This window comes from Sus scrofa, chromosome 2 (assembly GCF_000003025.6).
Source record: "Sus scrofa isolate TJ Tabasco breed Duroc chromosome 2, Sscrofa11.1, whole genome shotgun sequence".
NCBI classification, from domain to species: Eukaryota; Metazoa; Chordata; class Mammalia; order Artiodactyla; family Suidae; genus Sus; species Sus scrofa.
Window position 1 is genome coordinate 68,092,680 of NC_010444.4, and position 13,698 is coordinate 68,106,377.

The window sequence follows — 13,698 nt, forward strand, 5'->3', positions numbered from 1 at the left end:
AGAGCTTAGGGCATTCCAAATGCATTCATTTTTTTACCTATTCCTCTACCATTAAGTTAGCAAATCCTCAGAGATTGAGAGACCATGGACCAATCTGGCTAATTATCTGTGTCATGACTTGAGGTCTCAAGGTCATTACACTGTAAATAATCAGAATGTGCTTCTTAGGCCTTCATCTAGCCAGCTCCAGTCCAATGAGATCCATATGTGTTTGCCTCCTCTCCCCACGTTTGTCTGTACCAGGAGGTCATACCTGGGTCTCTCTTCCTGCCAGTCCCGAGGACAAAGCCTCAGCCTGCATCCAACACCAGGTAGGGGAGGGGCAGGCCATGGGCCTTCCTCAGTCCTGCTCCAGCAGAGACACAACACAAGGAAAGCCAGGTGCCCTGGGAGACACTGAATGCAGGAAAGGTTGGGAGAGCCTTGTGTTCTCATCCTCAAACCAGCAGACAGTTGGGAAGGGCAGAAGGTATAGAAAAATGCAGATTCAGCTCAGACACCTATGAAACTGAGGTTTGGGGGACTGGTGGGGATCCCAGAAATTTTATTTAAATTTCTGTTTTCCCCTCACAGTGCTCCTCTCTTCCATTGGCATCTTTTCTACCTGTACAGAAAATAGGTGGTTCTAAACTCACTCCTAAGTGCTCCATTTGATCATGAAGATGGTAAAGATGAAAATGATGATGGTAATCCAAATATCACAAGCCTTTATGTAGTGATTTCAAGTGCCAGGTGCTGAGATAAGGTTTTTATGTAGCTTGTCTACTTTTATCTGTTACCACTACTTTACAGCTGAGGGTGGGACCACAGTGTTTTAAAGTAGTTTTCTCAGGCCCTGGGGGTAGAAAATGGGTAAAGTTCAATTTGAATGCAGACAGTGAAACTCCATTCATAGGCACCTACACAGTCCTCTCTCCTGCTGACACAGTCTGCATTCAGGGAACTGAATTTAGGAGGAGACATGCTTTTTCCTCTATAAGGAAGAATTGACTTGAAGTTCACTCAAGTTACCATAAAAAAAGGCCAACTTAGTGTTTGAGATCTGGCTTTGATCCTAAATGTCTCAGCTGTTCATAAGAAGGGTGGATTTGATGAGAAATCAATACTTGAAATATGTTGAAGATTTGGGACATATTTAAGAAGTTTTATCAAGCCATAACAAACAAAAACATAGCAAAAAGCAAACTCTCTTCCTTTTCATCCCAGGCAGAGACCCTGCTCACTGTGCTCTTCCCTTTGGGGGTTCTTGGAGGACCACAGTAGAGGGCATGGGAAGCAACTGATCCATTAACTCTAAGAAGGATGGCTGAGTTGAAGGAGGGGATCCTAGAAAGAATCAGCTCATGACAATTCAGAGCAGTTCTCTCTCTCGTTTCTTCTATCGGGCTTTGCTTCACTGTCCACTTCCTCCTTTATTTTTGTAATTTATACCCTCTTGATCTCTAGGGGAATATAGAGTCAGGGTGTTGGGTTCTAGTCTTAGGCAGAAAAGACCAGAATAGACTTCTGAACCTCTGCTTTCCTCTCTCAAGTGTGGGGAAAAAGAGTGGACGAGTTCAGGGCATGAACCTGAGAGGCCCACAATTTAATTTTGAAACATGCTTCTTCTACTTATTATCTGAATGATACTGGGAAAGTTCTTAATATCTTCAAGTCTCAACATTATCATCTAAAGTGATAGTCCATTGATACAAGTGTGTTGAGCCAGAATGAAACAAAATTGGTACTAAGCATATGAATAAATATGTGATGGATGCATTATAGTAAGAGTAAAGTAAATCTTAGGTATTATTTTCACCATCATCATCATCATCATGGCTAAGTAACATATTTTCAAAGAAAATGTCCTGTAATTTGAAGTTTAATTTCTCTGGATCCAGAGAGAGCATTTTAATTTTGTCTTTGCATAAGTAGATTCTGAATGCCTGGAGCTGAACCTCTAAGTCTCATTCATTTCTGACTTCTCAGAGCCTCTCCTCGCCTGGCACAGAATAGGCTATGAGAAAAAAAAAAATCTCTGTTAGATGTTGACTAGACCCTTCCCTGGTTCTCAGAAACAGGATGTGGGCAATAGGTCTTGCACACGCTGGTCACTTTCCTGCCTGTCCTTTCACTCCTTCCAGTGATGTCTTATAGGACTAGACAAAAGGTGAAACAGGGGTTGTATGCCTCTGTGTCCCTTTGTAGGGGACTTTTAAATTTCCATTTAATAGAATCTACAACACTCAATTATTTTAAAAAAGTGAGTCATAAAAATAGGAGTTCCCTTTGTGGTTCAGTGGAAATGAATTTGATTAGTAACCATGAGGGTGCAACTCGGTCCCTGGCCTCACTCAGTGGATTAAGAATCTGGCATTGCCTCAAGCCGGCAGACACAGCTCAGATCCCACATTGCTGTGGCTGTGGCATAGGCCAGCAGCTGCAGCTCTGATTTGAACCCTAGCCTGGGAATTTCTGTATGCCATGGGTGTGGCAAAACAAAATAAAATAAACTCTTTATTCCAATAAATGATTCAAATTCTGATTGAAGAATCGTGAGTGAATATGTATTATGTCCTGACTTCTTTTAGGTGCCATTCTTGGGGATCAGGGTTGGGGTATCCCAAAATATGCTACAATGGTATCTTGAGTAGTTCAAGCTGAAGTTGCTTGAGATGCAGCAGAAGCAAGAAGAAAATTCTTGACTTTCATCTGTCTCCCTGAAGCAGGAAATAAATCTCTCATATGAAAGAAACGCCCCCTGCCTCTGGAGGTAGAAGAACTCCCTTACTATCAGAGTTAGGGAATTTGGAGCCTAGAAGCCTCTGTACACAAACTTTGCAATTTTTTTAATTTACCATCCCAAGCCTATACTCTCTTTATATTCTTCACTAAAGCAGCACCCAACGACTACGTTTCTTTGTCCTGTCAATTCCTCACCAATGTTTTCTTTCTTTGTCTAAAAAGTATAAATGTTGCCAGCTTTGGGAATTTCCTGGTGGTCTAGTGGCTAAGGATCTGCCATTGTCACTGCTGTGTTATGGGTTTGATCCCTGGCCCAGGAATTCTGAATGCCATGGGAGCTGTGAAAGAAGGAGAGGAAGAAAGAAAGAAAGAAAGAAAGAAATAGGGAGTTCCCATCATGGCGCAGTGGTTAATGACTCCGACTAGGAACCAAGAGGTTGCAGGTTCAAACCCTGGCCTTGCTCAGTGGGTTAAGGATCTGGCGTTGCTGTGAGCTGTGGTGTAGGTCGCAGATTCGGCTCACATCTTGTGTTTCTGTGGCTCTGGCGTAGGCTGGCAGCTGTAGCTCCGACTAGACCCTTAGCTTGGTAACCTCCATGTGCTGCGGGTGCAGCCCCAAAAGGACAAAAACAAAAACAAAAAAAAAAAGAAAGAAAGAAAGAAAGAAAAGATAGGAAGGAAGGAAGGAAGGAAGGAAGGAAGGAAGGAAGGAAGAAGAAAAGGAAAGAAATAAAGAAAAGAAAGGAAAAAAGAGAGTAGCCAGCTTTGGACACTTAGGTACCACTTCCATGAGACCTTCATGTGCATGAATTTCAATTTGTTTCTTTTTCTCCTATTAATCTGTCTTGTGTCATTTTTTTATTAGTCCATGAACAAGAACTCAAGAGGGGTAGAAGGGGGAATTTCCCCTTCCTTGAAACCATGGGTATCCTACAGATGGGGGTTATTGGCCTTATGTCAATATTAGGGATACAAGCACAGTGAGATTTAGTGGCTAAAAGATGTAGGACTCAGACAAAGCCCTCCTGATTCCCATCCCAGGGCTCTGTCCCACCAGAGTGGAATGATTCTTTTCTATTGGAACCTGCCTTACTCTCAGATGATCAAATGGAAGTAGAACCATGGGTTCCTTCCATTGGCATTTTCTGAGCCCATCTGAGAATGAGCAGAAAGGACCAAGTGGTTTGCATGAATATTATAGATGATGGGGTTTTCTCTGGTAGTAATGCATTTTCCAGTCCATTTTGGAAATCTGACACATGGAAATAATACTTCCTATACAGACAGGAATTTTCACATGGCTCTATCATGAAAAGACTATTGCTAGTAAGACTTCTGGATTTTTTTAAATTTAACCTTGATAATCAGAGCATGAACTTGATTTTGATTTTTTCCATCAAGAAACAATTATAGGTCATTAAGAGTAAGATTGCACAGGGTTCAAGTTTTCCAGTTCAAACAATATTCTTATATGCACGTATCTTTGGGAAATTCTTACTTGGGTAATATGAATGTTGGCACAAGAATTTCCTTAACTGTGTCATAAGAATTTGAAAAATAAAATGAAGTTTATCCTTTAGGTAATACTATGTTCATTTTAAGTATTGAAATAAAGGTATGTACTTCACTGAGAGGTTAAAATATGTTTGTAAATCAGAATCAGTAAAAAAATATGCATAGTGTAATAGCATTTAAGTTAGTTTTCAAGAATACTGCTTATGAATGCATAAGTTAACACCAACACTATGGAGCTGTTGAAAAGAAAATGCATCTACTAAATTCATGGCAGTGTTTATCTTTGGGCAGCTAAGGGGCAGGGGAATAAGACCATGCAGGGATAAGAAAAATACCTCAAGTTTTATCAGTAAGAAATAGGAATTCTAGGATTTCCCTTGTGACTCAGGGTGTTATGGATCTGGCATTGTCACTGCAGTGGCTTTGATGGCTGCTGTGGAGTAGGATCTTTACCTGGCCAGGGAACTTCCATATGCCTCAGATGCAGCCAAAAAGAAAAAAAAAGAAGACATCTAAAGCAAGTATTATTTAATATGTATATTTAATGTGGTAAATACTGTATCATAATGCATAACAATAATGCAACATTTATTTTGCCTGGCAATGGTTCTCCACCCTGGTTCTATGTTAGTATGTCCAAAGGACTTATGGATAAAGATTCTGTTTTAATTGGTTATAGGCCATGCCAGTCCACAGTTAAAATTTAAAAGACAGAAGGTTAATTATGATGATCAGCTAGGACTGATAGCCACACTTTAAGTACTTTAAGTTGATTTCTTAAGCAACTGTGTACAATCAGCCCAATTAATATCCCACTGAATTGATGAATAAATTCTCCAGATATTCATGATATTTGTCTTCAGTTTTTTCTCTTTTGATTTTTCCCAAATTACATCATTTAGACCTGTCAGGAGAAATGAAGACCTGAGTCGCCTTCATCATGGAGCTGAATGTAGGAGAAATGTGATTCTTTGACAGAGAAATATTACTTTAAAAAGCCCTGAGTCTGGCATGAGAAGGCCAAGTGAGAGTTTGAGACCTGGCTTTGGTGTTACATTTTTTGTAAGTTCATGAGAAGGTTGGATTTATGAGAAACCAACCCTTCACAAATATTTAAGATTGGAGACATGTTAAAGAAGTTTTACCTAGGCACTAAAAACAAAAAGAACAAAAAGGAAACTCAGCCTCTTACCTGTTTCTGAGAGTGTGTAGCACTATTAGAAGAAACTCTGCAAAAAGGAAAAATAAGTTCAAAATATTTATTAAAAGTTAATTACTATTTAATCATTGGTATATCATATATTAGTGCTATATTCAAGATCAGCAATTCTTCAGGAGTTTGAGCTTCTATCAAAAATATCTTTATCAAGAGTTATAGATGTGGCTCTCTGGGTTAAGAACCTGATAGAATGTTTGTGACGATGTGGGTTTTATCCCTGGCCTGGCTCAATGTGTCAAGGATCCAACATTGCTGCAAGCTGAGGTGTGGGTCACAGATGTGTTCAGATCTGGCATTGCTGTGGCTGTGGCATAGGCCAGCAGCTGCAGCTCCAATTCAACCCCTAGCCCAGGAAATTCCATATGCCACAGGTGTGTCCGAAAAAAATGTGTGTGTGTGTGTGCATACACACACACACACACACACACACACACATATACATATAAATGTGAAGTCCACCAAGGCCAAATATTCATACTTAAGTTATTTTTGAAGAAACTTTGACCAATAAACCCACACATTTGAGTGATGACTTATCTCCATAGAAGATGGATGTCATAAAACCAAGTAAAGATGAAAAACCCTTAAAGATAATTGGCATATACAGTAGACACAAGAAAAGATGCTCAGCGTTGCTTATTATTAGAGAAATTCAAATCAAAATTGCAATGAGGTACCACATCACACCAGTCTGAATGACCAGCATTAACAAGTATACAAATAACAAATGCTGGAGAAGGTGTGGGGAAAAGGGGATCCTTTGACACTGCTGATCAGAATGTAAATTGGTACAACCACTATGGAGAAGAGTATGGAGGCACCTCAGAAAACTAAAAATGTAATTACTATATGACCCAGCAATCCTATTCCTGGGCATATATCCCGACAAAACTTTCATTCAAAAAGATACATGCACCCTTGTGTTTTTTTGCAGCATCATTCACAACAGCCAAGAAATGGAAACAACCTAGATGCCCATCAACAGATGAATGGATTAAGAAGATATGGTACATATATAAAAGGGAATACTACTCAGACATAAAAAGAACAAAATAATGTCATTTGCAGCAAGATGGATGCAACTAGAGATTCTCATACTAAGTGAAATATGTCAGAAATAGAAAGACAAATACCATGTAGTATCACTTATATGTGGAATCTAAAATATGACACAGGTTTGGGATGGAAATGCTGTAAAATTTGGTTGTAATGATCACTATACAACTATAAATATAATTGAATAATTAAAAATGACATAAAATCAAAAATAAAATAAAATATGACACAAATGAACCTATCTACAAAATAGACTCACAGACATAGAGAACAGACTTGTGGTTGCCAAGGGGGAGGGGGAAGGACTGGGAGGTACTGGGAGTTTGGAGTTAATAGATGCAAACTGTGACACTTAGAATGGATAAGCAATGAGGGCCTACCATATAGCACAGGGAAATATATCTAATATCCTGGGATAGACCATGATGTAAAAAAGAAGGTATCTATCTATCTATCTATCTATCTATCTATCTATCTATCTATCTATGACTGGGTCACTTTGCTATACAGCAGAAATTGGCACAACATTATAAATCAAATATAATTTAATTTAAAATTATAATTGGCATATTAAAATACTATGTGATTATAAACATTTGCTTTTAATTTATACTCCTGTGAGTGAAATTTTAGCTCTTAGACATACAATGCAAATCAAGGGGATTTCTTGTACTTTATTTGCAGAAGACATGGTATATTTCAGTGCTTTTTTGTCTCATCTTATTAGAAAAATATTTTTAAAGAGCGAAGAATATTTTTATTCCAAATTTTTCATTCAAAATAAGGGGACAGATATTTTTCTCTGTTCATGGATTTATCTCAAAATCTCCTTATTTCTCTAATATTTTTTTTCCTCATGCCCTTAATAGATGGATAAAGAAAGAAGTCTATGTTTTTGCTTCAATGAAGACGAGCTAACAACTGAGAAATATTGCTGAAGGCACTGTGGTGTATGGTCTTCAAGCATGAACACTTTATTTGTGAATTGCTTAAATCCAAAGTATGGATACTTATCTGGGTGCCCCTACATTGTTTTGTTTATTCAACCCTTTCTTCTTTTTCAGAAGGTGTCCCCTCAACATGGAACCACAGAATCTTACACTTGTCTCAGAATTTTTCCTCCTGAGCCTCACAGAGGATCCACACCAACAGCCCCTTCTCTTTGGGCTCCTCCTGTCCATGTACCTGGTGACCCTGCTTGGGAACCTGCTCATCATCCTGGCTGTCACCTCTGACTCCCACCTCCACACACCCATGTACTTTTTCCTTTCCAATTTGTCCTTGGCTGACATCAGTGTCAGCTCCACCACTGTCCTCAAGATGCTAGTGAACCTCCAAGCACACAGAAGATCTATCAGCTATGCGGGGTGCTTAGCTCAGGTGATTTTTTTTTCTCTTTTTGCCTGTTTGGAGAGTCTACTTCTGACAGTCATGGCCTATGACCGGTTGGTGGCCATCTGTCACCCCCTACACTATCTGGTCATCATGAACCCCCGCCTCTGTGGCTTGCTGGTCCTGGTGTCATTTTCCATAAGCCTTTTGGACTCCCAGCTGCAATACCTGATGATGTTACATCTCACCTTCTGTGCAGATTTGGAAATCCCTCATTTCTTTTGTGAACTTTCTCAACTCCTCAGTCTTGCCTGTTCTGACATCTCCATCAATATTATATTAATGTATTTCCTTGGTGCCATCTTGGCTGGAGTTCCACTCTCAGGGATTCTTTACTCTTATACTCGAATTCTTTCCTCCATTCTGAGAGTCTCATCATCAGGAGGGAGGTACAAAGCCTTCTCGACGTGTGGCTCTCACCTGTCAGTTGTTTGCTTGTTTTATGGAGCAGCCCTTGGTGTGTACCTCAGTTCCGCTGTCTCATCTTCCTCCAGGAAAGGCGCAGTGGTCTCCATGATGTACACTGTGGTCATACCTATGCTGAATCCCTTCATCTACAGCCTAAGGAACAAGGACATCAAGCATGCCCTGTGGAGGATTATCAGCAGAGTAGGCTAATCTCAACACATGAGCCATTTTGGGAGTTCATATGATTGGAAAAGGCAAGAGTTCCCATTGTGGCTCAGTGGTAATGAACCTGACTAGTACACCTGAGGATGTGGGTTTGATCCCTGGCCTTGCTCAGTGGGTTAAAGATTCAACAATTCCATGAGCTGTGATGTAGTTCACAGACTCGGCTCGGACCTGACATTGCCGTGGCTGTGGTGTAGACCAGCAACTGCAGCTCCAGTTCAACCCCTAGCCTGGGAACTTCCCTATGCCACACGTGTAGCCCTAAAAAAGAAAAAAGAAAATACTGGGAAAGTAGTAAAATCAAATATATGCAACAAGAAATTCTTAATCTGTAGTCACATGCTGTATATGTACCTATTTGGGCCTCTGCTTTCTGTTTACACAATGCTTTCCACTTATAATAGCTTTAATGGAATTGGGAAATTATTTTGGTCTCCTCATTTAAGTCAGGATTTTTCATAACACGTCACTATACCTTCTCCATTTCTTTATGTATTTTCCAAGACACTGTGTCATAGGCAATCTTGTTTTTATCATTGCAAAATAATCATAGCTCTCTTTTGTTATTTATTGTTTCTATACTTTTCCTAATTTTTTTCTATTTGATTTTTCTGTTTACATTAAGGTCAAGACATATTTCTGTTCCTTAATGATCTTGGACATATTTTTGAGCAAGTAGGATGACTAATTTCTGTCTAAACCAGGATACTGTGAAGTTGAAGAGGGACACTACTAATATCGAGTTTTCAACCAGGACTTTCCTGGAAAAACTGGGATATATTCTTCCCAAGGAATAGATGGAAGGGTACCTACCAAAACAAAGTTGATTTCCAATATTTAGGGTAATTCTCCTTCCCACTCTAACTTCTCCCCAATCATATTACATAATCATACACAAAGGGACATATATTGAATGATTCCATTGATATGAGGTACTAAGGTGTTAAAACTCATAGATACGAGAGTAGAGTGGTACTGGCCAGCTTTGGGAGGAGAAATATGCATTTAATGTTTAATGGGGACAGAGTTTCACTTGGGGGAGGTGAAATAGTACTGGAGGTGGATGGTGATGATGGATGAAAAACAATATGTGGCCCTAAAAGAACAGGGGGAATAAATGAAGGTAATTAAGGCAACTGAACTGTACATTTACAAATGGTTAAGATGGTAAATTTTATGTTGTTACTTTATCATGATAAAAAAATTATCTCTTATGGAATGAGAGACATATTGCTTCAGATGTTTGATGTTACTCAATCCTCAGTCATCAACTACCAAGCACCACCAGGCTGTGCACATAGGATGACTCTATGATGTGGGGGTATAAGCATTTGACTCCTTTGCCCCAATTCCATCCAACTCTTAGGGATTATCCTATGTCCAGAGCTCCCAGCTGGTTTTCAGAGGCCTTTGATGGGCTTCAATTTGGCCTGATTTTTCCACTGCACTGCCCTTCCTTGCTACAAAGAGTTTGCCACAACACAGAGTCTGAGGGAACAGTCTTCACAAGACTCCCCTCATTTCAGACACCAGCCACAATTTCAGGGGCTCCCAGGGCCACCCTATCTTCAGGCCATTTGGATACAAATTCAGGTGCTCATTCACATTCAGCAGTTCTCTAGGATAATTCAAACTGTGGGAATTCTCTAAGTTTTAATAATGCAATAGAATGACTCACAGAACTTAAGAAAGTTCTATACTTAGAATTATAGCTTTATTATGGCAAAAGAAAGTAGATCAGACAAAGGAAGACACACAGAGGGCAAGATCTGGAAAGTCCCATAGATGAAGTTTTTTTGTTTTCCTCTCTCCATGGAGTTCAGACTCATTACCTCCTCCTGGCAGCAATGTGTGACAATATTCAAAAAAGTTTTGCCAGCTAGGTAGCTCACCTGAGCTACAGTGTCTAGAATATATATGGAAGCTTCAGTCCATAAACATGATCAGTTGCATTATTGCCCATATGGTTAAACTCAATTTCCAGCTTCCCTCTCCAGAGATGGGGTTGATGTCACTTTGCCTAAAGCTCTAATTCTTTAACAGTTCATCTTTTGGGGGCACAGTTATTCCCATCCTGAGTCATCTCATTAGCATAAACTATCAGGTATGGTCCACAAAGCCTACTGTGAATAAACCATCACTTCTTTCACTGAGGCAATTTCAAGGGGTTAAATGTTATCTCCCAGAGGCTGGGACAAAGACTGTATTTCTCTTTAGGTGAGGCCAAATTCCTTACTACACCACTGCTCTTCCACAAATATTGGATCTAGGTAGCACTGTCTATAAACATTTGTACCTCATCACTCTCAGTGTTTTTCAAAAGGAACTCAATTTAGGACAGCTTTTACTAGTAAAATTAATTTGAAATCCTAAGCACTCCTTGCTTCCCCCTCCCTGATTGTGTTGCATATCTGACCAGGGCTCTCTAATCCTTCAGTTCATTAGATTTTTGAAGACATTGAATATGGGGATGACCTCGGTGGGGTTTTTGTTTTGTTTTTTGGGTGTTTTGGGGTCTTTTTATGGCTGCACCTGTGGGGCATATGGAGATTCCCAGGCTAGGGTTTGAATCAGAGCTGAAGCTGCCAGCTTACATCACAGCCACAGAAATGCTGTGAACTACACCACAGATCATGGCAACAACAGATCCTTAACCCACTGAGTGAGGCCAGGGATCGAACCTGCATCATCACAGATGCTAGTCAGATTTGTTTCCGCTGAGCCATAATGGGAACTCCGACCTCAGTGTTTAACCATGAGAATATGTCTGCCCTTCTGGGCAGAGGATATTTCTGAAGAACTGAGGAACATACTGATGCTTGTTCAGTAGAACAAAGTGACAGATGACACCAACTTATGGAATGGCTTTACCTTCATGCTTACAGACATAATACTTAACTCTTGTTTCCACTGTCAAAATTCCCTAGCATACTCCTGGGATAGACCATGATGGAAGATAACTTAAGAAAGGGAATGTATGTATATATATGACTGGGTCACTGTGCTATGCAGCAGACATTGGCACAACATTGTAAATCAATCCGCCTGTTTAGACATATTGGCTTTCTTGATGTTGTTTCCAGCCCCAAGACCAACACATTTATTTCTCTCTATCTAGAATTTTCTTCCATTTCCAACTCAATTTTTTATTTAAATATCAGCACTTAAATACGCCTTCCTTGGCCTCCCATCTAAACTCTCCATCAAGTTAGTGTCTATTCCTCTTTTACTAGTATTACTGTCTAAGTGATCTCACATATTTTAAATGTTATGAGGGACAATCTTTGCTTGAGGTGCTTCAGCTATTCTTTTCCAGGTTAAACTGATGCATCAAGAAAATGAGATTTGCTCCTCTCACAGTCTGGTCTTTTGCGAGATGTGATATTATTGACTTAAAAAGGCAAGAAAACAGTCAATGTCATTGCCAAAACAATACTTGGTAGAACGTTGTTATGAAATCTAGAAAGTTTTTTATTGTACCAAAGAAAAATGTCATCATAATCCAACAGGTAAGGAAGCTTTATCCAAAATTCTAGCAGTCGGAGTCATGACTATTGCAACAATGGAGAGAGATTGAACTCATTTCCACTGAATCCAAAGATGAGATGATGTTGTTCTTCTTTTTATAGATGAATAAAAGTTTTGGGGCATATAGAAGTTCCCCAGGCTAGGGGTCAAATGGAAGCTGCACCTGCAGCCTATGCCACAGTTTGCAGCAATGCCAGGTCCTTAACCCATTGAGCAAGGCCAAGGATAAAACCTGTATCCTCACAGAGACATCAGGTCTTTAACATTCTGAACCACAACAGAAACTCCAAAGATGAGAGGATTTTTAAGCTGGGGCTAGCTATTGGAAAAGCACTGGAAGATATTATGGGAGGGAGGTTGGTTTATATGATTAGTCTGTGTTTGCTAATTGCTGCCTATTGAATTTAGGCTCCTATTATCCACAGAAGCTAGGAGATATGTGTATCTCTTGATGATTATATTTCAAAGCTATAATTTTAAGAAAATCACTCCTGTTTGTAGAAAGGATAAGAAGCATTGTTCCAACTTTGTAATTTTTGTATTTTTGAGTATGGTCTGGTCAGCTAACCTCCACATTAAAGCATAAGTTTTAATTAATGTTTATGAGAAACTTGAGTTCTAGACTCAAACGGCAGCATTGAGAGTGGGAGGCAAGGCAACAAATCTGGAATGTAACTGGGTTCCAGGGTCCACAGGGATCTGTGGTGGTGGTAGCAGGTGATAGATGAGCTGACCTCAAGAGCATTGGTTATACTACTCAGCCATAAAAAAAGAACTAAATAAGGCCATACGCAACAACATGGATGAAACTAGAGATTCTCATACTAAGTGAAGTAAATCAGAAAGAGAAAGACAAATACCACATGATATCATTTATATGTGCAATCTAAAATTTGGCACGAATGAACCTATCTACAAAACAGAAACAAACTCACAGACATAGAAAACAGATTTGTGGTTGTCAAGGGGGAGGGGGACAATTGGGATGGACTGGGAGTTTGGGGTTAGTAGATACAAACTATTATATTTAGAATGGATAACCAATGAGGTCCTGCTGTATAGCACAGGGAACAATATCCAATCACTTGTGATGGAATATGGTGGAAGATAATATGAGAAAAAGAATGTAGATATGTAAGACTGGGTCACTTTGCTGCACAGCAGAAAATAACAGCATATTGTAAATTGACTGTAATAAAATTTATTAATAAAATAAAGTAAAAATAAAACCAAACTATGAAAACAATTGTCTTTCAGTTAGTGGAAATTTTACACAGATTTTTTTTAAAAGAGCATTGCTTAATATAGATAACCAAAAATATCAAGGACAAGTCAGCAAAAGTCAGAATTGGTGCCCACAATGATTTTTTCCCAGTTTGCAGACACAAGCCTGGTTTCATACTCAAAAGGAATTCCTTTCATACTTAAAGGAATTAAAGGGGAGGTAGGCTCCCCTTTTGGAAGCCCATTATTGTTCTTCAAAATGGTAAGATCTCTTGAGAACAATAATTGGTGCTAAGTTGATTCCATCATATACCAACCCTGGAGGAGGCAGGGATTCTTCATTACCAAGATGAATATCTATGTATTTATTTATATATTTTTTTTCTACTGTAGCGTGGTGACCCAGT

General features: G+C 39.3%; 1 protein-coding gene across 1 annotated transcript; it reads left to right on the plus strand.

Moving 5' to 3' along the window:
- LOC100520719 (olfactory receptor 18-like) lies at window positions 7,595-8,524 on the plus strand. Its single transcript, XM_003123261.4, has one exon. It carries the CDS (start codon window positions 7,595-7,597, stop codon window positions 8,522-8,524), a length of 930 nt encoding a protein of 309 aa, XP_003123309.3.